The sequence below is a fragment of the Opisthocomus hoazin genome, chromosome 1, assembly GCF_030867145.1.
Source record: "Opisthocomus hoazin isolate bOpiHoa1 chromosome 1, bOpiHoa1.hap1, whole genome shotgun sequence".
Lineage (NCBI taxonomy): Eukaryota > Metazoa > Chordata > Aves > Opisthocomiformes > Opisthocomidae > Opisthocomus > Opisthocomus hoazin.
The window spans coordinates 155,371,995-155,398,566 of NC_134414.1; the positions used below are offsets into that span (position 1 = coordinate 155,371,995).

Here is a 26,572-nt window from a genome sequence, read left to right on the forward strand (position 1 = left end):
CTCTTCACACATCTCTGTGCCCGTGCCGCCACCACGGGCAGGTCGTTGGAAGGAGGTGGTCTTGCTCCATGATTCTCTGCTGGTTCCTCATGGCCGTCCTGGCCAATGTGGGTAAGTGAGCTTCCCTTCTGCTTGAGCAGCTGCGCTGGAGCTGACGCCTCCGCTGTGTGCCCAGCTGCTGGCAGTGCCCCGTTCCCCAAGGCTTCCAGGGGGAGGATGGACGACGAACGAGGTGAGCTCTTCCTCAACCTCTTAACTCAGAAAACTCAGCAGATCTACAGATTTATTTTTTTTGTCCCACTTTAATACTTCGGTTGAGAGTAGAAAATTGTTGCTATTCCTAACAAATTTACTGTTGTATTTGAAGATGGTTTGTGGGGTTTTTTTTTCTCCTGTGTGTCTCTCAGAGAAATGGGACACAGTCCCACGCTGGTATGCTTACACCACCCCATTCCATGTCATACGTCAAGGATATGTTTTTGTGTCCCGTTCAACACACTTCACTCCTCACTTGTCTTCCCTTCTCATTCCAGGCCAGGCCCTTCAGCAATCGCCAGACATGGTTGCCCGAGCGGGAGAATCTGTGACTCTGAACTGCTTCCAGGCCCAAAGTCTATTCTCGACCATGTACTGGTATAAGTTGCCCGTGGGGAAGGATGCCACTCTGCAGCTGGTTGTATACTCATTGGAAGGTGGCAAAGCAGAGATTGAGCAGGAATTCAGAAACCACTTCTGGAGTAATGGGACGAAGGGCAGTCGCTTATCTGTGGAGATAGACCGTGCCTTTCTCAACGACTCTGGCACGTATTACTGTGCGGAGAGTGAAGCACAGTGGCAAGGCTGCCGAGGGAGCTGAGCGCAAACCCCCTGCACCAAAGGGACCTGCTCTCCTCCTCGTCGCTGCTGCCCAAGGCAGGACGATGCCTTTCCACTCAGTACCTCCTCTGCTTCCTAGCCTTCCCGTCCTCCTCCTCTCAGGCTCTGTGAGTTCATTTCTCCTGCTTTCTCTCCTTGCCGCCCCACTCCTCCTTGCCTCCCTCTTTAATTCTCATTTACGTTGCACTCACTTCCGTCAGCCCTCTTCCCCTCTCTGCCTCCCTTTCTCTCCCCACTGCTGCTTTCTGTCTCTCCTCAATCTTTACTCCGCAGACTTCCTGTCATTTAGCTCCAGCCAGCCCTGCTCAGCACTCTCGCTGCCAAACAGAAAGGACGATTGCCTGAGAAGTTCTTGGTGCCCCTTGAAGTGAAGGCAAGGCCTGACCGGTATCAAGTTGGAGCTTCCCACATGCTCCTCCATGACGGTGACCAGTCTGAGGTCAGCCCGTGGCCAAGGCAGGTGTGCAGCTCAGCAGGGCAGCAGTGTGCAGCAGAGGCTGGCATGGGGCACCCCATCTGGTCCCCACCCCACAGCTTCTCACGCCAATATTTGGCCTTCTCAAGCCCGAGTCGCAAGGCTCAATGGAGCAGGCACGGGCTGTTGGAGATCACCAGCTCCTCGAATACCACGTGTCCTGCCAGGCTCCCAGTGCAGTGCCCAGCCACCTGCACAGCCCGGGGAGCCCTGTGGAAGTGGAGCACCTTCCCGTGGACACATCAGGGACAGCCTCCTCTCAGCTGAAATAGTGGGGGTGTTGTGGGAGTGTGGGGTTCCCTAGGGCATGGAGGATCTTGACCTTTCTCCAGACCCACCCTCTGAATGATGTGAACCAGAGTACAGTGAGCCATTCCCCAATGACCCATGGAGCTAGGACTTGACTGTCCCTAGGAATTGGTGTCCCTGTATTGGGTGTGATTGCTCCTCAGATCCCCTCTTCTGAGAAGGCAAGTCCTCCTTCTGTGGCTGTGCAAGCAGAGCACACAACGTCCCACTCAGTCTCTGGGCAAGGACGAACTTGTCCACATGGCAGATCCAAAGTCTTTGCTTCAATGCCCTGCCTCCTGCTGACCTCCTTGCAAAACCTCATCCTCTCCCCTCTTCCGTTCCTCCCTGCTCCCCCTGCCCTCATTCCTACAGTGCCATGGATCATCTGTCCTCCCAGCAGAGACAAAATGGTGAGCAGCGACACAAGTTTTCCTCCACATATTTGCTTTCAGCCATCCAGGGAGCTACAGGCAAGGATGAGCATCAAACCCCACAGTAACAGACCCTGTGCATTGGCCCAGATGGTGCTTTGCATGCAGCAGATGTTGCCGTGCAAGCTGGGAAGTCTGTCAGTGCACGTATCCTTCTCCAGCACATCTTTCACCTACGAGAACCCAGCAGCGACAGAGCTTTTGAACAGCTGCTTACAAGTTCCTCCTTCTCCTTCCACCCATGAACAGCACCACAGAGCACGACGCTTGTGAAGCTGCACAGCACAGTGGCCCCAGACCCCTCAGCTGGACTGTTGACTGTGAGTCTGACAAAGAAGGAGAAAGCATCTCTTCCTTCCTCAGCATTTTCTCCTCACATGTCTGTGTGCCTGTACTGCCTGTGCTGCCACCACGGGCAGATTTCCATCACTGACTCTTACGTTTTCTGATTTACTCCCCATTTGAATCATTTCTCACACATTCACATTTTCTGTCAGCTATTTCTACTGGTCATTCATAGACGGAGAAGAAACTTGCACATAATTTCGAAACGCATCCCATCCCTTCTCCCTTCTAAATTTTGTGAGTGTTTTTCATCCCCTTCCTCCTCCAACCGTTTCCCCTTCTGCCCAGCTTTCTGCTTCTTTTTTCTTTTTTTTTTTTTTTCCTGCTCTTTAACAGTCTCCAGATGCAGTGATCGAAGAGGGAGGAGCTGTGACTGTCCGCTGTTTCCAGATGGCAATCACACACTGTGGTATCAGCAGGCTCAAAGACAGGATACCATGCTGCAGCTGTTAGCGGTTTCAGTGGAAAGGGAAAGGGCAGAGCCTGAGGATGAGTTTCAGAATTGCTTCAACAACTGGGGGAATATGGGCTATTGCGTGTCCTTCTCCACAGGTTTTGCCTCAGTGGATGACTCTGACACGTCTTACTGTGCTAAGATACACATCGAATCAGATGCTGCACAGAAAGTGATCCGATGGCTGCGGGGATTCCGCCTCTGCCGACTCTCGGCAAGGACAGCTGGACATTACCCACAGAGCTGAGGCCGGGGGTCCCTGCAGAATCATTTTGGGAGAATATGGGTTCAGCTGTAACGTTTCTTACACCATCACAACATGCAGCCTTCTCTCTTTTTCTGTAGAGATCAAATTGGGAGCAATGAGACAGGGTTATTTCCAAAGGCGAACGAGAGCCTGATTGTCAGGGACCTGCACCAGGTATTTTCTCTGTGGACAAGCCAGGACCTGCAGAGTGTCCAAGGCCAGCTGCATCTCCTGGAACCGTCCAGAACCATGGGAAAAGCTTAGGATGTTTTGTGGAGGGAAAGAACCTGCAGATGTGTGTGAGGCAGTGAAAGAGAGCTGGTGCTCAGCAGAGACACACCACATTTCCGTGCTGCCTGTGTTTGTGCTGATATTGCCAGTGCATCATACGTGCATCATAACGCTTTCTCTGTTTCCCTTTTTTGTTAAGCACAACAGTTGAGGAAACTGTTAGCAACCCTTGAGAAGAAGATAGCTATTCCCACTTTTTTGGAGACAGACAGGGGAAAAACTTCGACATTAAGCATGTCTTCATAAGTGCACTCAAATACACTGCATTTGGTCCCACTGGACTTTTTCCTGGGAAAAAAAGAGAAAATACAGGGCACATTGTCCTGTTGACCCTCAGGCTCCAGTCAAGGCTCAGAGCTCTGTAATCCTCTCACTCCTTCTGTGCAGAGCTGTGAAAAAAGCAATATGTGGAAATGTCAGCAGAGAGAAAGAAAAATAGTGTCCTCACATCTCAGTGCTCTTCAGATGTCTGTTGCTCTTAGTAGACAGCACAGAGGAGGGAACAACTTTGTCAGTGGCCTCTTCATGGCACCATCTGCCACAGGCATTAGTGATGTTCCAGATGTAAGAGGGGGAGATCCTGTGACGATATTCCAACAATTTGAAAATCACGTATGGCCTATACTCTGGAAAGTGGAATTTCTGCTGTACCCACTGGACACCTGGATACATTGGGGGGACAGTGACAGAGGACTGGGACTGTTTCCACACCACGCTACTCAAAATTCCTGTCTGTCGTATTTGAGAATGCACTCTGCCTGATAATACAAGTATTTCTTTCCTCCCATTTTCATCCCATCATCCTTTCATCGCATCCTATTCTTTGCCCTCCAAATTCTTCTCCTCTTTTCTAACATACCAGGCAAAGATATCAACCACCCTCCACCCACAGTGGTCAGGGAGTCATGGGTCAGAGACCTGTGACTTTCAACTGTTCCTGGATAAGAACTCGGTCTCCTGGTGAAAATAGGCTGAAGGGAAGGATGCCAGGCTACAGCTCAGGGCTTTTTCTGGAAAAGGACAGATGCTGAGAAGGAATTCAGCAAGTCCATCCAGAGCAATGGGACAGAAAGCTATGGTCTGATCCTGTTTGTATACTGTGCCTGTCCCAATGACTCAGGCACCCATTACTCTCCAAAGAGATATTTCGGTGACAAAGCCTCTGACTGAGCAAGGCACAAACTTCTTCGTAGGCAAATGGCACTTGTTTCTTCATGCCCTGCTCTTCTCCCTCCCTTTCCTCCAGTGTCAGATTTCTTTTACTTTTCTCCCCATTTCACCTATTCTCTGCTTTTTTATCTGCTTATTTTACTCAAAGACTCTGTTTCCCTTTTCTTTTTTAGGAGAAACCTATGCAACCTATTGGCAACTTACAGCAGCTTTTTCATGGACTTTCCATTCCAGCACCACTTGGGGTTAGGAAGAGGTAAAACCAGAACCCAGGACCATCTCTGTCGTTTTGAACTAAGAAGACCCAGTATGACCAGTTAACTGAGTAAAAAACCATAGGCTGCAGCCCCAGTGGCACTGGTACGTGAAGAGAACAAGCCCTAGCAAGAGGTTCCTTCATTCCCTGAGTAAAGCTTTCAGGGAGGTTCCACCAGGGACTGTTCAGTGATATTGTTGGGGGTGGGAGTGGGGGCGATGAGGAGCGTTTGCGTTGCTGCCTGATGTTTTCTACAGTAGGAGTCTGCTGCCTGTGTGATGCAGCGCACTCTCCCTGCTGTTGTAGGCAGTTTTGTAGCACCTACAGCGCCTGCTGCTAAACAGAGAAGATGACCTGCTTCAGAAATGGCTGCAGGTAACGGACTGAAAGAGCCCTGAAGAGGAGTCTACAATATTTTCCAAGATCCTGCTAATCGAGAGGCACTACAGATCTTAAATATCATCCCCAGAGTGACATTCCCTGCCTCTGCCCTCCATGTCATAGCCCATGGACGTCCCCAGAGAAATGTTGCACAAAGAACGGGTGCCTGAAAGTCTTTATTTTTTGTTAATTTTTGTATGTCCACTTCCAAAACAGCAGAAAATAATGAGAGAAAAAGCAAGTCGCACGGAAGAAGAGCGTCTCAGTTGGCAGCAATAGTTGATTCGATCCAGGAGACGTAATTGCAAACCTTTGTGTAAACTCCGGGATAGCCTTTCTGGGCACATCCAATACCCCAGGAAACGATGCCCTGGAGCTCCCCATCGCAGACTACGGGACCGCCGGAATCGCCCTGCGCACAGAAAGGATGCGGACCGTCAGCGTAAGTGGAGGGAGCTCGACTGGGCTTTTTCTACACAGAAGGTCTACACAGGTCTTTTCTGATTACTGCTCCACCCCTGCTGCTACCGTGCCTTGCTTTAGCTCCAAGGGCACCACAGCTAAGGAGGAGTAAGCTGCCTGTTTTGATGGATGTCGTCCTTGGAAGATGCTCAGGATATGTGTGTCTCAAACATTATTCTGCCAGCTACTTCCATGCAGATAGGCGCAATTCAAGTGCAGAGCACTTGTCAGGTGTGGTGACTTTCCAGACTGCCTGACTCTTGGCATATTCTGTTCTACCTCTGTCTCATTTTCAGTGAGTCCAAAACTAACATTTGTGTCCTGAGCTTGAATGACACCGTGATTGCTGTTGACTCTCTTGTGCGGCTCTCCTGGATTTTGAACAGCCTGAGGTGCTGGAGGTGGCTTAGTCTACTCATGGAGAACTAGGCAGAGGTGTTTGCTGTGTCAGAAAAGGGACAATGACTAACTGAGTGGACAAAACCCTCGCCTCACTCAAGAAGCAACTTCCACCTGAAGTCTGCACTGTCGCTCAGAAACACAACGTTCAGGCATGCCTGTGCAGTGAGTACAGCAGATTCTCTAGTACGAAAGCCTCTTCTACTAGCAAAAGACAGGAGAGAAACGTGTGGGAATGGGGAGACAGACGTTTTACCTGGCAGGAGTCTTTCCCTCCCTCCAGGTATCCCACGCATATCATGTTGCTGGTAATTTGCCCAGGGTAGGCTGAAGAGCACTGGCTTGAGGAGAGTACAGGAGCCTTCAGGCACTGCAAGGTGTCTGGGTAATTAGCTAGAAGAAAATGGAGAGAGATGGTTGATGGTATCTCGGAGTTAATTTCAGAAACTGGAGAAGATCTTTCTTAGCAGAAAAGTATTCACTCCATATCCTGTTTTAGCAGTCATCATTTTTTGTGGGAATAGTAATTGCAAAGTGGATTCCTTGAGTTGAGATGGAACCAGTCCTACCCACAGATCCACCGTTCTGCGCTGCAGCCACGCTAATTTTTCTGATACCTGGAAAATTGCTAGTGCTTGGCACCGTACAGCTGGTAGCACCAGGACACAGAATTTATGGCAGTATGAACATGCTGGTGAACGGCACATGGATGACTGAAGCGATTCCATGCTCGCAACACAGAACAAGAGGAAGGACCTTACAAAGGCTTGCCTTTAAAGCAGCTAAATGGTTACTGTCCTACACGGACCAACCACTCGGAAAGGCCTGTCCCACAGCACTACTCTGTGCTTGACCCTGTACTGTTGGGAGTCAATAGTGAGGGCTGAGAGCGTCTCCCGGGCGCGCATGATGCTCTACATCCCCACTGAGTACTCACTACCACTGCTGAGCGTGTTGCCCCAGCCAGAGATGAGGCATGTGGTGCCTGCGGTCACACAGCTGGTGGGCAGAGCAATCGTCTGGATAGCTCGGCTAAGCGTGGCCGCTTTGGAAAGCTTGATGAGCATAATGTCATTATTCAGCGACGAGGAGCTGTAGCTAGAGTGGCGGATGACTTTAGATGAGCTGATGGTCTGCTCTGACGATTCTGTGAGGGCCAGGTTGTGTTTCCCGAGCTGAACATTGATGCGACTGGAAAAGAGAAGGAATGGCACATACTTTAGTGCTACCGACAGGTTACGAGGAACCTCCCCGACCTCCCCGTCTCCGTATGTGCTTGCTTCAACTTCGCTATCATAGTAGCTTTTTCCATGCAGGTTATCTTTCTTGTCCTGCCATAAGTCCTGGAGATCCACACTGAGATCTTACCCATGCCAGGTCATCTCCTATCAGAATGAAGTCACTTACATGTTTGGATCTCACAGCTCAGAATTCCTGCCAAAGTGAACTGGAAGAAAGAAGCAAGTTATGGAAGAATGTAATTTTTGTCACTCACGACTTGTAGCAGTGAGCAGCTGACAGGACCCACTGGCTGCTGATGAGGGAACCTCCACAGAAGTGATAGCCAGAATTCAGGGACACCTGATAGGGGACAGAGTTCTCCGAACAGGTGTAGCCTCCCACGATCTTGTCGTCATCATCATCAGCGTTGATGGGTAAGGCAACTGGGAGATAAGAAGTGGCATACGTCAACATCTGGCATAAGGAATCTTGTGCCCCTCTGACCGACTGAAGCATCTCACTTGTACGCTCTACTTCTGTAAAAAATCATGGTAGGAGGGGTGGGCAAGCATTTGCCCATAGTCCAAAAATTCAGAGCAGCTTTAGGACTTCCTGGGCCAGAGATGTTATCTTCATACTTCCCAGTCCTTAAGAGAGAGACAGTCTTTTTTGGAAGCTAGGGATGCGTTTCAGTATTCCTGCATCAAGAACCCCTGTGAAGGCATTCGTTCCCCATTTTGTGACACAAGCAATTATGAAAAGACAGCAGTCCAAAGAAGTTGCAGTGCTCTGCCTTAAGACGTTTGCAAATTGAAGCTGGACTTCATCTTCCCACAATAGACTGCCTTGGAAATTTGCTCAGAAAAGGAGCTTCCTTAGAAACTATGATCATAGAAGCAAAAACCATACTCACCAGCCACACCAACAAAGGCGAAAAGCAGTATGTACTTCATGATCTCGGCACAGCCTCAAGCCCAGACTGGTGGAGTGGAAGGGTGAGCTGCTAGAAATACATTTTTTGAAATGGCCTTATCTCTAGTCCAAGGTTTTCTCCAGACAAAAAGTACACAGTGGAAAATTTGAAGATCCAAATTTGGGCACTAACCGGCATTGGTAGAAAGTACAAATAAGATATCAGTTAATCGTAAACCTTTCTTAAGATAGAGAGCTATTTGAAATTATTTCAGAGAATAGCTTGCAATTTAAAAATACATTTGGGCTTTGGAACATGTGTAGTTTTTTGTCTGTCTCATGCTTATATGCAGCAGCTGTTGAGGGCAACCCTCCAACCCCTTTGAGATTCCACTGCGCTGATGGTCTCATTCTTAAAATGCACATTTTCTACCAGAAGGTGCATATTGTCGGTGAAGGACAGTCAGATACTATGCATTTATTTGGAAAAAAAAGCACACCAAAACCAAAACTTCACAGTTTTGAGTTGGTTATGTTTACTTTAGCACATTCCTTTTCTTGACCAATATGTGTGTGGGGGGGGGGGTGTCTTTTTATCATGGAGAACACATTCTTTTCCCAAATAAAATTATTCAAAACGAATTTCACTAAATGAGTGCAAAAGAACTATTCTGTGCCCCCCACCACCTGCCCAGTTAAACTGTTCAAAGTTGGGAATGCGCACCATATCTCTTCGAAAGATTTCTCCCACCTAATCCATGTGATAATATCGGCCTAAGTACCAAAGCACGTTTTCTCTTTAGCTTTGGAATATTCTGTAGAGACTCCTTTTTGCCACAGAAGAATTTCAGTAGAACATCGATGTTGGTGGATGTAATGTGTACAAAAACAATGCTGTGAATGCAAATAATGAGAACTTCTGAAATCCTTGCCTGAAAGAGTGATAAGAGCTCTGTCACAACACTGAGTTTTCTAAAACTTGATGAGTTACATGAATAATCACTTTCCAAGCAGCTGCCAACTTCATCATGTCAGCTCTTGAAACACTTGGGATAACCTCAAGTGACTGTGAACAGAAGTCATGTTTTGAGATGCTGAAATGGCGCAAGGAATAGGAGTCCTGGGTCACAGTTCCTGTGCTTCTTGTGTTCCTTAGTCCCAGATGACAGACTTCTAGTGACCATACCTCACCCAAGTCCCTCCCGTTCTCCGATCTGCCTGTCAGGGGCCCCTTCTAGAGGCTCCTGTGACTCCCAGAACTCCACGGTGCCTGCCAGCAGGGCAGCTCATGGAGCAAACTGATCTCAAATGAAGACAAATGGGGTGTTTGTGATGCACAACTCAGAGGTCATCCAGCAGACAGACTGCTTCAGAACAGCCCTTCAAGCCTTTCAGTGAGAGCTATGAAGCATGAACAGCCTTCTATGAATTCACATTGAAATTGGAACACCTCCTCCCACCCGTCCTTCCTTTCTTGGAATGACAAATCCCTACCTGAAATGTAAATACCCTCTTCTGCTCAATGCTGCTGAGCATTGCATGGACCCATTGTAAGGTTTTTTCCCAGGTTCTTTCATAAAATACCCTCTGGAGTACATTTCCAGCTACAAAAATCTCTCTCCTTGAATGCAGCGATGCTGCAGCAGATTACTGGCTGGTCCAGGGACGCAGGAAGGAGGACTGGTGAATGGAGGGCAGCTGTGTTAGATATTATCCATGGACAAGCAATGGGAGCATGCATTTCTAGAAGGTCACGTTCCAAGTTCAGGTATGTCAGTCAGCTGTATCATCACTGGACTCAGATAAAGTAAATACATTAGTCCAGGCTGACGCAAGATCCTGAGAAAGGCAAACCTGTGAGACCATGGGCTGATAGAGATAAAGCTTCCCAGGAGCATGAAGCGGAGGAGTTTCTGAGGCCAGTCCTTGTAGATCTCACAGAGCTTGGTGGTGGAGAGACCTTTGATTCTCTCTTCCCAAGTGTCTCCTGCCTGGGAGCAGCTGGCACATTCTCCAAAGCTTCTGATCCTCCAGCTCTCCACAGCTGGGCAAACCTTCTGTCACAGCCTCTTCCCTTTTCCTCTCTGCCTGCGTTTCTCTTTGCCCAATGGCACAGCATGCTGCTTTCCTTCTGTTTCCACCCGTGTCAGAGCCTTGGACTCTCTGTCACCTAGTGAGACAGAGGAGGTAGGATGTGACAGGGGCGTGTAAAATCAGGAGTGGCCTGGGGAGACTGGGGAAGGACGGGTTTCTTACTGTCTATTGCTGTACAGGAATTAGGGGGTATCAAACAAAGCTAGGACATTTGGCAGGTTCAAAACAAGCAAAGGACAATTCCTCCTCTTTCAGGAAAGCTGTGAACCCCTTTCCACAGGTTTTTGTGGATGCAAAATGTGTACATGGCCTCAAAAAATGAGGGGACACATTTGTGGAATAAAAATCCATTGAGGGCTATGAGGCTGAGGGACACCCATGTGAACTCCCTTGTCCCCAGGAACTGCCTGGTGTGGGACAGTTCCCTCCTACTCCTTTCTGGTAAGAGACCAAAAGTGCGGAGCCCTCTGGACTCTCACCCATCTGCCAGAGTTTCTCCCATGACCCAAAGTCCTGCGAAAAGGTTTGGAGACTTACCCAAAATCATCCCTGCATTTTCTGGAGCAGAGATGAGTTTCAGGGAGCAGCTCAGCCCCTTTTGAGCAGGATGGGAGAGGTCAGGTCGAGGTGACCTGCAAAGATGTGTGTTAGAAGGTGGGTTTGTCTGACAGTGCTGCTGTGTTGTTCTTGTTCAGGCTGAGATTAGAATCAAGGATGAGTCTTAAATCATGGGAACATTTGCCATGAAGGTTCCTGGTTCTGCAAGGGGCTTGCTCGAGGAATAAAATACCTAGCTTTCCTAGGTGACTTAAAGACTCCTCAGAGCATCTCTTTCCAGATGACTCCTCCTGCGTTCAGGGACTTGGATCTCTCAGAAAGGATCCCCATCTAGAGATCCTCCCTGCCTTCCTTCCCTTACAGCTTGTTCCTGTATTGCTTGGATAAATCTTCAGATATGATCCAGAGAGCAACGGATTGTGATGCACATTTCCTTCCCCAGCCTCTGAGTGAAATTTCCGTGGGTCCTGGGAATTCTCCAGCTGCCTGGATAGATATTTTTTCCTGCCCTCCTCTTTCTTTCTTGTCCAAAGCACAGAACCCAGGCATCTAGAGAGGTGTGTGGCCAAGGGAGGCTGTGGTGCCTAAGATACAGTGTCCAGTTTTGGTGGAGAAGGGACAGGGAAACCAGGAGAGTGAGGGGGAGAGGGAAGGAGAGAGGGAGAGGCTTCGGGGTGCTTAAAGACAGTCTCCAGGGAGAGTGGAGGGAGCTGAGGTGAAAAGTTTTAGGGAAAGTATTTTATGCAGGGATCATTAAGGAACATGAACATCATGGTGGTAACTTTGGGACTGAATTTGGGGTGATTTTTTTTTTTTAATTCTCTGTTCGTAAACTACCAGTTCCTGAAAAACATAACGTTACAGTCCTAGCTCAGACCTCTTGCAAAAACATGGAAAACCAGCTTTATCAGCTCTGGGAACACAACAGAGGAAGGGCCCCTTTCTGTTTCTCAACTCGAGCATTTTTAGTTTAGAGTGGCAAATGCAATCTTAAGGCCCTGTGAAAACAAACCTGTCGGTAGCCTTCAACGTTCAGCAGATTAATTACCTGGCTATTGACTGGTCACAGCTGTGCATTTTCCAAGTGGTAGCAGAACACCACAGAGTTCTCTAGCGGTCATTGCCATCTTGAAGCTCTGCAGTCGCAGTTCCCTATTCCAGCTCTGAGGTACAATTCTCTCCTATGCAGTACTTCTTTTGCCAGCTTGAGGTGGCACTGCAGAAAAAGCAGTTATTCTAAGGAGTTTCCTGTGAAACAGTTATTCTCCTCCTTGTCGCACTCCCTGTCCTCATATTTACTCTCCTTTGTCCCCTGCTGTAGCAGGTGGCAGAAAACATAGTCAAAGGTACTTGTTTTAGCTGCTCAGCAGTGACATCCCAGGCACATCTGTGTAAACAGCTATATATTTATCATGAATAGCAGAATAATTTCGCTATCTATGTGTTGCAGAATCATAGAATCACAGAATGGTTGAGGTTGGCAGGAGCCTCTGAAGGTCACCTTGTCCAAACCCCCTGCTCAAGCAGGGCCACCTAAAGCAGTGATCCAAGACTGTGTCTAGACAGCTTTTGAATATCCCTAAGCATGGACACTCCACAACCACCTTAGGAAACCTAGTCCAGTGCTCAGCCATCATCACAGTAAAAAAGCGTTTCCTTGTGTTCAGAAGGAACCTCCTGCATTTCAGTTTGTGCCCATTGCTGCTGGTCCTTCACTGGGCGCCACTGAAGGATCCTGCCTCCATCTTCTTCACATCTTCCCATCAGGTACTTATATACATTAATCAAATCCCTGAGCCTTCTCTCTCTAGGCTAAAAAGTCCCAGATCTTTCAGCCTCTCCTACGTGAGCTTCTCCATTCCCTTCATCAACTTTGTAGCCCGTCGTTGAATGCTCTCCAGCATGTCCATGTCTCTCTTGTAGTGAAGAGCCCAGAATTGGACACAGTACTCCAGATGTGGCCTTAGCAGTGCTGAATAAAGGGGAAGGATCAATTCCCTCGATCTGCTGGCAATATTTTGTCTAATGCAGCCCATAATACCATTTGCCTGCTTTGCAGCAAGGGCACATTGATGGCTAATGCTCAATCTGCTGTCTACCAGGAGCCTCAGGTCCTTTTCTGCCAAGATGCTTTCCAACTGGGTTGTGCCCAGTGACTGGTTCATGGGATTATTCCTTCCCAGGTGCAGGACTTTGCACTTCCCCTTGTTTAACTTCAGGAGGTTATTGTTGGCCCATCTCCCCAGCCTGTTGCGGTCCCTGTGGATGGCAGCGTGACCCTGTGGTGTGTCAGCCACTCCTCCCAGTTTGGTATTGTCTGCAAAGTTGCTGAAGGTATGCTCTTCCCCATCATCCAGCTCATTAATGAAGATGTTAAACAGAAGATGTTTCCCACCACAGCTGCTGTTTCTCAGGCTTCCTGTGAGACAAGAACTGACTCAGAACAGAAATAACAGGACAAATAACCTTCTGTTAACCATCCAATACAGGTATAAGGTTGGGAGCAGAAGATGAACATTTGGGCAACAATATCGCTCTTTAGCACAACAATTTGGGTGCAAATCAATGGCTTCTAACAAGAAGTTTAAGTAGGCACAGGCTGGAAGAGAAGGGAAACAAAGGGAAGGAAATAAAGGAAATATACACACATAGGATGGTACAGGATCACTGTCTGCATGGGGATGTGTGTTGGGTCTGGCTGAGATGGAGTTAGCTTTCCCCATAGCAGCCCTCATAGTGCCGTGCTTTGTAGTTGTAGCTATTGAGGTGCTGATAACACACCAGTGTTTCGGCTACTTCTGAGCAGGGTTTGCACAGCATCAAGGCTGTCTCTCCAAACCTGACACCACCCCACCCCTCACCCCTGCCCCTGCTCCAAAGGCCTGTAGGCTGAGGGTGGGCAAGAGGTTGGCAGGGGACACAGCACCAACAGCTTACCCAGTCTGACCAGAGGAATATTCCACACCATATGATGTCATGCACAGCAATAAAAAGCTAAGAGAAAGCAGGAGGAGAGGAGATATTCGTTATTATGGTGTTTGTCTTCTGGAGTAACTGCTATGTCTACTGAGACCCTGCTTCCCAGGAGGTGCCTGAACATCGCCTACTGATGCGAAATAGAGAGTAAAGCTTTTTGTTTTCTTTTGCTTCTGCACACAGCCTTTGGTTTTTCTTTATTTAACTGCCTTTATCTCAACCCATGAGTTCTTTTTCATCTTATTTTCTTCCCCCCATCCTGCTGAGGAGGGGTATCGATAGAAGGGCTTGGTGGGCAGCAGGGAGCCAGCCAAGGTCAACCCACCACAGGATGTGATTTTACACAACCTCTCCTTTCACCATCTTTTCAGCACGTAGATATGCCCTGAAAAGGGGCTGCTGCTTAATATTAGGGATTCGTGGTCAAAAGTACTGAATGTTTATGAAAAGAACTTCTTAGTGCCCCTAAGACAAATCTGTAAAGCTCAAGGTGTCTCTGTAGTTCTGTCTGCTTCTGTGAATTCTAAAGTAGGATCCAGGACTAATGTAAGTGATATGATCATTACTTTCCTGTTAAATTCCCCCACTAAAATACCATTGCTTGAAAATATAGCCCTAAATATCTCTTGTTTGCATATTCTCACCTTTCCTCATTGTCTGAAGTTTTATGTCACTTGGCCAATGAAGCCTCCTATGAGAGTCATGGAAATAAAAATCAAGGAATGGTCTTTCGTTTCTTCTCTCCCTCTCACTCCTTTGAATTCACAGCCTACAAGGCCTTTCCTTTTGACTGGTTACAGATAAACATTAAAGTGGGACACGACTGGTCTCTGCTGGCATGTCTTGGAAATTGCCTGATGAACATGCCCTGAGGAGATGTTAGCACCACATAGAACTGCTCCTTCAAAATTATTACAGAGGTGATTTGCTTGTTTTTAAAGGAAAGACACCGTGTGGGAGAAACTCTGTTAGCGACAGCAAGGACACTAATGGAGCTGTAGACTGAAAAAGGAGACAGAATAATCTTCAATGAATTTTAGTAGAATGGTTTTAGACCCTGAATAAACAGTGCCGTGATCAGAGGCAAACTAAGACCAAGCCAGGCGAATAATATCCCACTATTAGTGTTATTACTGAGGCAGAGCCAGACAAATAAGATACTAAATGTATTTTTAAAAAGAATTTAATCTAAACAAAGACAAACATCTGCCCCCATTCCCATAATTAGTGATTTAAGCACACAGTTTTGCTGTTGTAGACAAGAGGATACTGTAGGGGCACCTGCAATCACCTGTCTAGTACCTTGCCTCCTGTAGTCGTATGGCTTGGTCCTAAATGTTTCGGTTTAGTCTACATTTCTTGTTCCCTTCCCTGGGATGCTAACAGCTGTTTGCAGCTCAACAGGGTGTATCAGAAAATATGGGTTCTTCTGTGATATCTGAAAACAAGAGAAAATAATTTGTGATTTTCCTAGTAGAATTACCTTACTTCAAAGGATTTTGTCCTGTAGTTACAGTCTATTTTTTATAACAAGACTGTGTGCTGAAATGACACCATTACAATGCAATAGGAACAACACGTTTACTGCAGGTATTTGGTCATGTTGCTGACGATGTGTCGACCTTTTACCTGAGAGGACTGGGCCAGGATGGGCTGCGAATGCCCCAAACTGAAACTGGTTTGTTCGTGTGCCTGTCTTTCCCTGTATTGCCTCAGTGTGTGCTGGCACAGATCTCTCCCTCTTGGGAGTCACATCATACCCGGACAAACCTATGGGCTAAAAAAATACAGTTTTGTGCCTCCTTTTAGTTATGTGTAAGGGAGGGACATAAAAGTATCCTATTACCTGTCACTGCCAGTCCCCATCCTCTTCAGACAGCCTCCAGAATGAAGGCATGCTCTTACTCCTGAATGAAGCCTTTTCATAGTCAGGGTGGCAGGCACCTGGAAGAAGCCTGTACTGCTGCTTCCTGGAACAGGGCAGAGGAATGCAAACTTGAGAGCTCAGCATCCTCCTTCCCTCCCTTTCGGTGCAACTGTGACGAGTGCAGCACAGACCGAAGAGGACCTTCACAATCAGGCCAAGCTACAAAAACAGAAACACCAGTCTGTAGTAAGCAAATCACTCTCAATAGAAACCAGGTACTGTGGGCTTGAGGTCTGTTTATCATCCTGGGACAGAAAAAAAAAAGAGTGGTAAGGAAAGCATCATGAACACTGTCATGAAGTTACCAAGTGAAAAATAACTTCATTTAAAACCAGCTAATAAAGGAAAAAATATATTACTTTTTTGTTTATAGGAAAAAAATGTTTGGATTTTAAATTCAGGGATATTGAATACACGAAGAGGTAATCAGATTATCCCACAGTAACAGCAATGGCAGAGGAAGGATGTGGCCTGTGGTTCCCACGGCAATCTTTCTTGGTGACTGGGTGACAAAAATGGGAGGGCAGAACCACGGGTGGGATTGTTTTTGTACGAGGCTGTATCGTTGTGGGGACAGGGGATCCACAATGATACATTCCCCACAAGGCCTTTACAAAAACCCTGATGTGAGTAAGCCTTGTGGGAGAGTGCGTTAAGACAGCTACAGAGAAATCCGCAGCACAGCAGGCATGGGTTTTCTTGGGTTTTCTTGGCAGACCTAGTATGCTAGGACTTACTTTCAGCATCTGAGAACCAAGCCTAACCCCTCTGGAAAATACACCTAGGAGATTCCAACACATTGAAATAATTTTCAGCAAACCAGATTGACTGCAGATGCACACAAAACCTACCAGAGCACGTGAAGCAGAGAATTTGTGTTTTTTTCTGATGTGGTAGTGTTTGCAATAGACCTCAAAATGTTTCTTTATTAATGTGGTGAAAATGTTGGAAAAGGAATTCTGACATGTAGCAGGTATCTTTCAGAGGCATTGTATAAAATATATTGGGATTTTCTCTCTTAAATAAGCTCCCAGTGTCGACTGACTGACTCATGCCTGTGAGGACGAAGGTCTTCTCTAATCCTTCTCCTCACTGCCTCACTACAGTTATTCCTAATGGCTATCAAGGGTTTGCCTGAGACCAGTCAACTGATTCCTCTGGACTCTCCTCGTGTGGATTGCTTATAACCTGTCGGAAAATTGAATGGTGTCCTGAAAGACTATTCAAGATGGCTGGCCTGCCGTTGAAAGGAAAACAAATGGATTTGTTTTAGTTCAGTGCCACAAAGGCAAACAAACTATATGAAAAGACATGTGAGTATGACAACCACAACACAAGTATTATTTGATTATTAACTCCACGAGTTACAGAAAGGAAGGCTTCACAATGCTTAGAGTACAAGACTGACAGCAAGGAAGCTCTAGTTGTAGAGGAATTATATTTCTAGACAATGACGGCCTCTACCACTTTGGGTACATCTACACAGTTTCTACATCTGCAAAACGAGAATAGCAGGTAATATCAATGAGATAGCATGGAGATTAGAGAAAGTTTGTAAAACAACTGGAGGTGAAATGTAGACAACAAGTATCAAAAAATCTCTGGGAAATGTTTTTATAAATGCTACAGATTATACAACGGGATTTCAAGCTTGTTTTCTGCCAAAGCCCTTCAGACAGAAACTGAGGGATCTTTGGGATTCCAGACACAGTAAACAATGCCTAAACTTCTGCTTACTAAAGTCAGGAGCAGTGCATCCCTTTTATTAGCTTATGATACAACACTTTGTCACCGTGGCCAATAATAACCTAGCTTTCGGCGATGGCACGAAACTTACAGTAATGGGTAAGAAATTTTCGTTTTCTCTTTTAAATCACTTCAAATCCTAGGTCTTCTCTCTAGAGAACTTCACTTCAACCTTATTCTCCCTTTCATTATTAAACTGATGTTTATTGATGTGCTAGTAACCCAGTCTGTTTTGGAGAATAGACTAAGTTTAGTACTCTAAGTAGGAACACATATTTCACTTTGGAGAATTGAACGTATTTTCAGGGAATAAAAGGCTGTCCATAGAAAGAATTAGGATGAGGAATGCGTTAAAAAATATGTGCGTATCCTAAATGTATTGTCTTCAGAAATCAGCATCTGCAAAAATCACTATACCCCAAAAGTACAACTATTCTCCATAATGCTAGTTCTCCTGGGGAGAGGTGATTAAGGAGAAGTCACTGAAAGGCTATCAGTCTGGAAAGAACGGAATTACAGTTACAGTTTGGACAGGTCTAGAAAACAAAATCAAGACTCTACACACTTGAATTACTTGGGATCTTTTCAGAGTAAACTAAAGCATGTGTTATCTGAGATAACTGGGAAAGAAAAATACATGCGCTAGCATTTTTACTCGACAAAACAGAAGCCACAAATAAATACTCAGTGTTAACCTAAGAAATTCTAACACCTCTCTGCAGCTGTTTAATTCCTTATTGTTATAGAAAACAACTCTCCACGAAACAGCAAGTTTCTTTCCACAAAACCGAATCGTCAGGATGGTGATAAAAAGATCATTCAGGACAACGGTCTTACTGCTGCAGAAGAGATGCTCAAAGGCCACTGAAAACCACAGAAAAAAAAAAGTCATTAAGATAAAAAGTCATTTCAGATAAAAGTGGCTCTAGGGGAGTTGTTTCTCTCTGGGCCACACTGCTGGATTTGGAAAGAGTCCGAACCCAGGGGAACACTAGGCTGCTTCCAAGACTGATAAATCATAGTATGATAGGACCATAGAAAAATTTGGGCTGGAAGGGACCTTCAGAGGTCATCTAGTCCAACTCCTGTTCAATGAGCAGGGACATCTACAACTACATCAGATTGCTCAGAGTCCCGTCCAAACTGACTTTGAATGTTTCCAGGGATGGGACACCTACCCCCTCTCTGAGCAACCTATGCCAGTGTTTCACCACACTCATTGCAAGGAATTTCTTCCTTCTATCTAGTCTAAATCTACCCTCTTTTAGTTTAAAAACATTACCCCTTGTCCTGTCACAACAGGCCCTGGTAAAAAGTTTGTCCTCTTCTTTCTTATAAGCCCGCTGTAAGTACTGAAAGGCTGCAACAAGGAGTCCCCAGAGCCTTCTTTTCTCCAGGCTGAACAGCACTCATTCTTCTTCATTAGGAGAGGTGCTCCAGCCCTCTGATCATTTTCGGGCCCTCCTCTGGACCCAATCCCACAGGTCCACGTCTTTCCCGTACTGAGGGCTCCATAACTGGACGCAGTGCTCCAGGCGGGGTCCACCAGAGCAGAGCAGAGGGGCAGAATCACCTCCCCATTGACCTGCCAGCCAGGCTGCTTTTGATGCAGCCCAGGACACCGCTGGCTTTCTGGGCTGCGAGCGCACGTTGTCGGCTTATGTCCGTGATGGTGATCTCTTCTTCTCTTTGTATAGCTCCTGGAGTCAGAAGAATTGCTGCCTCAGGGTTTTGTACCACACGGTTCCACTGCAAAGTAAAATTATTACAAGTGATATAACTCAATCTCCATAGGAAAAATTCAGTGATCAGTACATGTTTTGAAATCCAGTATGATTATAAGGTGCCTGAGCTGATGAAAATCAATACACTGATCCCTCATTGACCATAGTCAATTATGCAGCTAACTTTAGCCTTCATTTCTAAGAGAACAGAGAGAATAAAAGCAGAGATTTCCTTCCAGTGAAGGAGAAAGAGAGGGAAGCTTAGGAACTGCTACAATAGGGATAGTGGAACAGAATCCTGTGTTATATATTACCAGTTATTTTGTAAGTAAAAACAAACCATTTATTTCACAAGAGAAGAATATCCAGGATGTTGAAAGAAAATGAGGAACTTAAGGAAATGAGGCTCTTCAGTTGAAAATAAGCGAAGAAAATTGCTCACTCTGAGTATGGGAAGCGTTTTCTAACAGTATATCTAGATAAACAGATAAATGTCCTCTAAAGAAATGGTGAAAGCTGCAACAACCAATTCGCATAAGCATGAAGAAAAAGGGCTCTGGAAGAGGTGTTTCTGAGGTTGATCTCACCTGGTTAGACACACAGATGTGGTGGTGTTCCCTTACAGACCTTTCTTTTTTTTTAGGGGACCACAAATTAATGTATTTTGTGTTTTTTCTTTTGCTAGTACCACATGAGGGGAGGGTTAGTGCACAGGTTTTGCTCAGAGGACTGAGAGTAGAGGAGAGCTTTTCCTGCAGCTGCAAAACAATGTGAATAATGAAAGACTGTACTTTGGCAGTGGGACAAAACTCACAGTCCTAGGTAAGACAGAAGTCTGATCTCCATGATATATGTGATACGGGTTTAGGGGACAAGAGCATTCTCAGTTAACAGCAGAGTAATGACCATTTTTCATACAGCCATGAGGACAGATTTAATGCTTTATTGCTTGCTTATTAAAATGAGATGTGCTAATATGGAAGCATAGGATTTGCAGGCATGAATTCTGTGACCCTTGTGTCTGTTGGCTCTGTCTTCACTCACTGGGAACCACATGCAGGGAGCAACAAAGAAATAGTTCTGTTTCTTCCGATTCTCCAACAAAACGTTATAGAGGTTGGGAATGAAAGATCCTTCTTCGGACTGCAAGTTTTTGTAGCTCATCTACGTAACAACCAAAAAAAGAATTTTAGAGGTGGAGTCTGCATTCTTGTGTCGGCTGAATCAGGCAGGGAAAGAGTAGTCTTGCTCCGCTCTCCATAGATGGGGGACAGGCTGCCCAAAGTTGCCTTGGGACACTGGCTTCCTCTAACTGTCCTTTTCATGACTTCTAATTCTTAAAAAGGTCTATATTCTTTTTCTTTCAGTGCACTTTTCTCCACTATTCTTTCTCTTTTCCCCCATTTGCTTTCTCTGCCTTCTCCCCTCCCAGGAAAGGATTTAACATCACCTCTATCAAGGCATTTCAGAATCACAGGGCAAAATGACCTTTTCCGCCTGCCTACCGCCACACCTGATAGCACACAGGTGCCTGCTCCTTTAACAGCACCGCTTTAAGGAACTAAGTGACTGGCAAGAAGAGCTTAATAACACAGAGGGTTATAGTCTGATCACGTACAGCTGTGCTTTCCTACCTTTGGAGTTGGCACCGTGCTCAGAGTTATAGGTAAGGAGCTGGGATTAACCCAAGTGCTCAATGTGGAGGACACTTGAAAATTTCCCTTGCGTTAATGCTATGTAGCATATACACAGGCGATTTTAAAATGGGAGTAGGAGTGAAAGGTAACAAGAAATCATGAAACTGGCTTTGCCATGATGGGAATGGAAGAACTCTGGTACTTTTTGTCTTAAGCGGGTGAAGAACGTGTGACAGAGAATGCATGAGTTTATGCATGGAAGTGATTAAGCATTACGCCAGCGTCTGCAATGAACACTGTGGAAGATCAGAACAGAATGGGCTGTTGATAACACTTTTTTCTGTTTGTCTCTGCTCTTGCTTGTACCAGTCTCCTTATTCTATTTCAAGCACGCTCATTCCCTGGCTTTCTTTGTCTTTCCAGTAGTTTGATCATTTTTTCTGTCTGCCTTTTTCACCTGCCTTCCTCTTTGTCTTTTTTTTTTTTTTTGGTTTAATCTGTTAAATCTCTCTCATTTTTCTTTTGTGTCCTCCCTTCTGTTTCCACATCTTCACTCATTAGCCATTTAGACTATGAGCCAATGAACTTATGTCAGAGATACTTTTAGGATAGGAAAAAAAATTCATAATGCCAAGTACTAGAAGGGAGCAGTAAAAGTGATCAGCCTCTCCTCATGTCCACAAGATGCAAAGAAGAGCAGTGCCAAACCTTCTTGGGAGTGATCTCCATTGCTATGTAGTTACTCTCTTCTGAAATCTGTACAAGCTCACACGTTTTCACAGAAGCACTCCATGGATCTTTGTACAGTAAGCACTGACAACCCTGATTAAGGCTAACAGTTGAAAGCAAAAATTAGGGATTAGGGGTCAAGATCTATGCAAGATAAAAGTCTCTCCTAATTCTGCTAAATCTCTCCACTCTAGAGAGGAGGGAGTGATCAGGAAGCGCAGCTATAATTTATAGCGCCTTCACACTGAAAAAAGTAAAAATTTTCTCTTCGGCTCCACAGTTCTCTCTGCATTTCTGTTTCCATGTGCACTCTGCAGACCTGGTGGGTTTATCATGCTAGATGAGTCAAAAACGGACTCTAATAAAGTATATGGAAAAAAAAATGGTGGCTTTTAGGGTCACTGCCTAACTTCTGAGTAACATCTCATTGTTGCCTTGTACATCCTTTTGACTGTAGAAGACAATTGTCTTTAGTCTGGTACGTAGGTATTAAACACTTTAGGACAAATGACATCTTCTGTGAGTGTATAGAATCTTGCATCATTTGGGGAAGATGTCCTAGAATGAGGGCTTCTCACATCTAAGTCAACCTGAATAATAAATAACATAAAGAGATATTTCATAGTCTTAAAAAAGGATGGCAAGTTAAGACCTAAAGCAAAACTTGTCCCAGGCAGATTGAGGTGACACCTGAAGTGTTCTTCACTTCAGACAGCGAGAAAGATTAGCTGCTTGCTGTCAAATAGCCTCTTAGATGGGGGGTCCAAGCAGGGTATCACAAGGCAGTGCAATTCTGAACGCTGCAATAACCATCATGTCTTCACTACTTCTCCAGGAATGTAACACAGTCAGTTGAAGATGCTTGTGTGTTATGACACAGACTCTTGTCTATGAGCACAATATCACAAATACAGGCCTTAAAGCACTACTTGGTGTTCTTCTGCTTACTTGTTTGCTCAGCTTCTTTTCAGCTTTCCTAGTCTTCTGACAAAGACAATACTAGAAAATCAAACATTCATGCATTTCTGTAGCCAGGCAGCTTACATTTTGTGTACTAAGTGAAGACAAATGCTTTCAATTTCCTGGTGTCTACCTATCTAATAGGTATTGTCTAATAGACAGTTGTTAAAAGGCCAGCTATATCAGCGGTCACACAGCACAAATAAATACAGTACAATCTCAAGGAGTTTCTGATTCAAGACAGTGACGGAGGCTCCGGGCCATGTTACTTTCCATTTCAGGGAAGAACGATGAAATCATACCTCCAGCTGTCGCCATCTTTTCCCCATCAAAGCAAGAGATCCAACAGAAGAGCAAGGCCACACTGGTATGCCTGGCCTCTGGTTTCTACCCTGACCACCTGGGTCTGGTCTGGAAGGTGAATGGTGCTAAGAGGACAGAAGGGGTGGGGACAGATGAGTCTTCCACACAAAACGGGAGTACCTACTCATTGACCAGTCGACTGAGGATCTCAGCCCAGGAATGGTTCAACCCTGTGAACCGTTTTGAGTGTGTTGCCAATTTTTTTAAGAATGGAACAGCAGAATCAATACACAAATTAATCTACGGTGATGCTGGTAAGTAAAAAATGTGTATCACCACGCTGTACAAAATAGAAATCACAAATCAAAAGGCTGTGGGTTATGATGTGAAACATATCTATCTACAGCTTTTATAAAGGCTGTTGTTATAGCACAAGTACATATGGAAATATGTCAGTATTTGCATATATCTCTTCATATTCCTGGGACTCTTTATCTATGTTGTCATTATACACCTACAGTTTTTCAAAGATTTCTTCAGATTTTCACTGAGAAATCTCCGTAGTATAGTAAAATATATAGTACCATAAAATGAATTGGGCAGTATATTGTAAACTGAAACTGCTAACATTTGTGTTCTGTTCGTGTTGAAGAGAAACTTGACTTTCAGTTCGTTTTTGTCTTTCAGGCTGTGCACTCACAGAAGGTATGTGTGTCTTCTTACAGACAAATATCTGTATGTATTTTTATCACTAGTTTTACTGATGCTAAGTACAAGGTGTGTGAGAGTTCTGCTACAACAATAACTGCTACCTCCTCATCTAACTGGCTCGTATGCTAGATTAAAAAAAAAAAAAAAGAAAAAGAAAAAAGATTTCAAGAGGGTTATATGTTCATGCTATATGTAGCTGTATTTTGGTTTTTCAGCTGTTCTTTATGATTGCCTTTCGAGATATGGAACCTTCCTACAGAGCGTAATATGAAAGAAATGAAAATTGTGATTTGAAAGCCATGAAAGAAAAGATTCATACTTAGCCACGTCATTATGACATCAAGACTCAGAATCCATAATTCTGAATATCTCTTAGTATCGAATTCAGAATACTTCTCATTATGAGTCACATTCCCCTCCAAACTGTGAAGATACCCATATTAAAAATTATGTTTCTTTCCTTTATGTACACCTATTTACACACTTGTGTTTTTCACCAAATTCTTTAATACTTCAGGAATCTTAAGGCTGAACAAATATCAGGCCTAGTGTCTCAATACCACTGCAATTCCTTAAAAGCAAAAAATCTGTAAGAATAAAAGTTCTAGGTACCATGTTATTCCAGGCTATGTAAAACTTCCCTGAAATACCAGCAGCACTCACAAGGCCACTGTCAATAAGAAGTCAAAAGAAATCATATTTTGTGATCCAGCTTAATTTGAGTTCCTAAGAAGGGATTCACATGAACAGTTTTTCAGCAGGTGTGGCAACACAACGGTTAAACATTCCAAATGAGGACATGCTTTCTTAGCATAAAGCCAATCTCTTTCTTTCCTAGACCCACTTGCTCTTTTGCTTCTCTGAAACAAGGTGCTTTTTCCCATTCCCTGCTATCTCCTGTCAGCAGAGCCCTTAATTTGGTTCTCTTTCCTTTGTGCCGCTGAGCTAAAGATTTTAAGTGTTCTTGTTTGATTAAAGCTATTTTCGATCTAGTCTCTTGTACTGATGATAATTACATGCACAAATGATGTTTGATTTGCAGAGTCCTACCTGTGGTATGGAAATTCTCTGAAGCTCACGTACCTCATTCTCTGTGGCAAAGCCTTGCTCTATGCAGTTTTGGTGAGCGGTCTGGTGTGGACAGCCAAGGTACGTTACTGTGCCGCTTGAAGATTGAGCTTGCTTACTAGTACGAGGATTGCTGCATACAGACCAAATCTGTTCTCAGCTGTGGGGTTGTTCTCAATGTGCTCTGCCGGGCTTTGTGCAGGCTAGTTTGAAAAATCACAAGTGAGGAGTTTTGTATTATTGTTTTTCCAGAACTCAAATTTAATCAATGCTATCTAGCAGAGCAATTTTTTCTCAAAATATTCTTCAAACATGTGGAAGAAGATGAGAATTAAGGTCAACTTCTCCAGAAAGTAAAGAAGAGAAATATCGGATATACCATACTTTTCTGTACGCATTGAAAAGAGACTCATGCCTGCAGTGAAAGTAGGGTTTTTGACGAGATATGTGGGATAAATCTGAACAAAGATTTACAAAGATTTAAAAAGAACAATGGGATAAATCTGAACAAATGGGACAAGTTAACTAACTACCAGGAAATACTTTTTATCAGTAAGTTTCTCATATGGCTGAAAGATAGTCTCAGTGAGAGTAGTGGAAGCCTCAGCATTTGCTCCTTTAAAAGTAGGACTGGGAGATATATTTGAAAAGTAACCTGGCAGAGCTGAGGGTGAGTATGAACACAATCTCAATTATGTTTTTGTCTCCCACCCAGTATGGACCCTTGAGGGAAACCACTCATTACTTGTTTCCACTTGCACATTGAGCCATTGACTGTAATTCTTTGGACAAGGTCATCCAGCCAATTCCTTACCCACGTAACTGTCCATCCATTAAGCCCATATCTTTCCAATCTAGCAGGAAGAATGTTGTGGGGGGCTGTATCAAAGGCCTTACAGAAGTCCAGGTAGATGACGTCCATAGCTCTTCCCTCGTTCACTGATGGAGTCACTCCATTATAGAAGGCCACTGGATCAGTCATCTAACACAGAAAGTTGTGCGTGAAGATATTAGTTCAGTATGGAAGTAAATCTTTTGTACAGGTTAAGACACATCCTTTGTACAAAAAGTGAAGAAAGCGTGGAGATACAACATGGTTATTTCCGTTAATGCTCTCAGGAGACACAACAGTTGAGATGCTGATAAATATGGTCTATTATTTCCTACGTTATTGTATTTGTTCCTTTTGCTCGTTTGTTTTTTTTATTATTTTTTTATTCTGTTTTGTTTTCAATTAGGCTGGTGGCAAGCTGTATAGAGAATAAATGAGGAGTCCTCTTCATCACATCAGCAGGAATACAGCAAATTATACTTTCTACATTTCCATAGCAAAGGATCCGTGCTTTTGTCTAAGAACTGCTGAATATTATCTCTTGGTGGTTCTCTGTCCCCATCCTGTTCTTTCCATGTTGATGTAATCACTGCTGGGTTTTCCCTGTACTTCTATATCTCCTTGTATTTTATTATATTGTATCATATAGTATCATATCTCAGAGCTACACCTTCTCAATGCTCAGAGGCTAAGGACCCAGCTCCTTGAATTAGGAATAAAGTTTTAGCTTCTTTCCTGTTCAAGAAGCATGAGTTGTTGTTTTTTATTTTGGTCTTTTGTAGCAATAACATCCTACAACATAACTTCCAGTGATGAGTACCATCATAAGGAACTTGCATTAAAGAACATTCACTGAAAATCCTTACGGGAAGAGCTTATATGTTGTGAGAACTGTAGAAAGCTCATCCAATACTTACACTGTGTAGGAACAAACGGAGTGGGGCTGCAGGCTGCAGAGGCTTGCACAGCCCAGTACCAGCGACTGAGAGAGCGAGCATCCAGGGCCAGCCAGCGAGCAGACTGCGTGTCTAAGGCTGGTTTCTGGGAGATCCAGTGTGAAGTGTGGATCCCAGTGTGGGTGTGGGCATGTGAGGGG

General features: G+C 44.8%; 2 protein-coding genes across 2 annotated transcripts; one reads left to right on the forward strand and one right to left on the reverse strand.

Annotated features, from left to right (window-relative positions):
- Positions 1–26,183, forward strand: LOC104334103 (T cell receptor beta chain MC.7.G5-like). Its single transcript, XM_075442720.1, has 7 exons — positions 1–111; positions 534–831; positions 19,976–20,058; positions 22,844–23,179; positions 23,553–23,570; positions 24,619–24,725; positions 25,883–26,183. The coding sequence occupies exons 1-7, from the start codon at positions 69–71 to the stop codon at positions 25,907–25,909; spliced, it is 912 nt and encodes a 303-aa protein (XP_075298835.1). The 5' UTR covers positions 1–68; the 3' UTR covers positions 25,910–26,183.
- On the reverse strand, positions 5,462–7,815 carry LOC142360549 (trypsin I-P1-like). Its single transcript, XM_075413766.1, has 4 exons — positions 7,574–7,815; positions 7,016–7,269; positions 6,335–6,471; positions 5,462–5,629 (listed from the first exon to the last, which is right to left on the reverse strand). The coding sequence occupies exons 1-4, from the start codon at positions 7,813–7,815 to the stop codon at positions 5,480–5,482; spliced, it is 783 nt and encodes a 260-aa protein (XP_075269881.1). The 3' UTR covers positions 5,462–5,479.
- Positions 26,184–26,572: the final 389 nt, after the last annotated feature.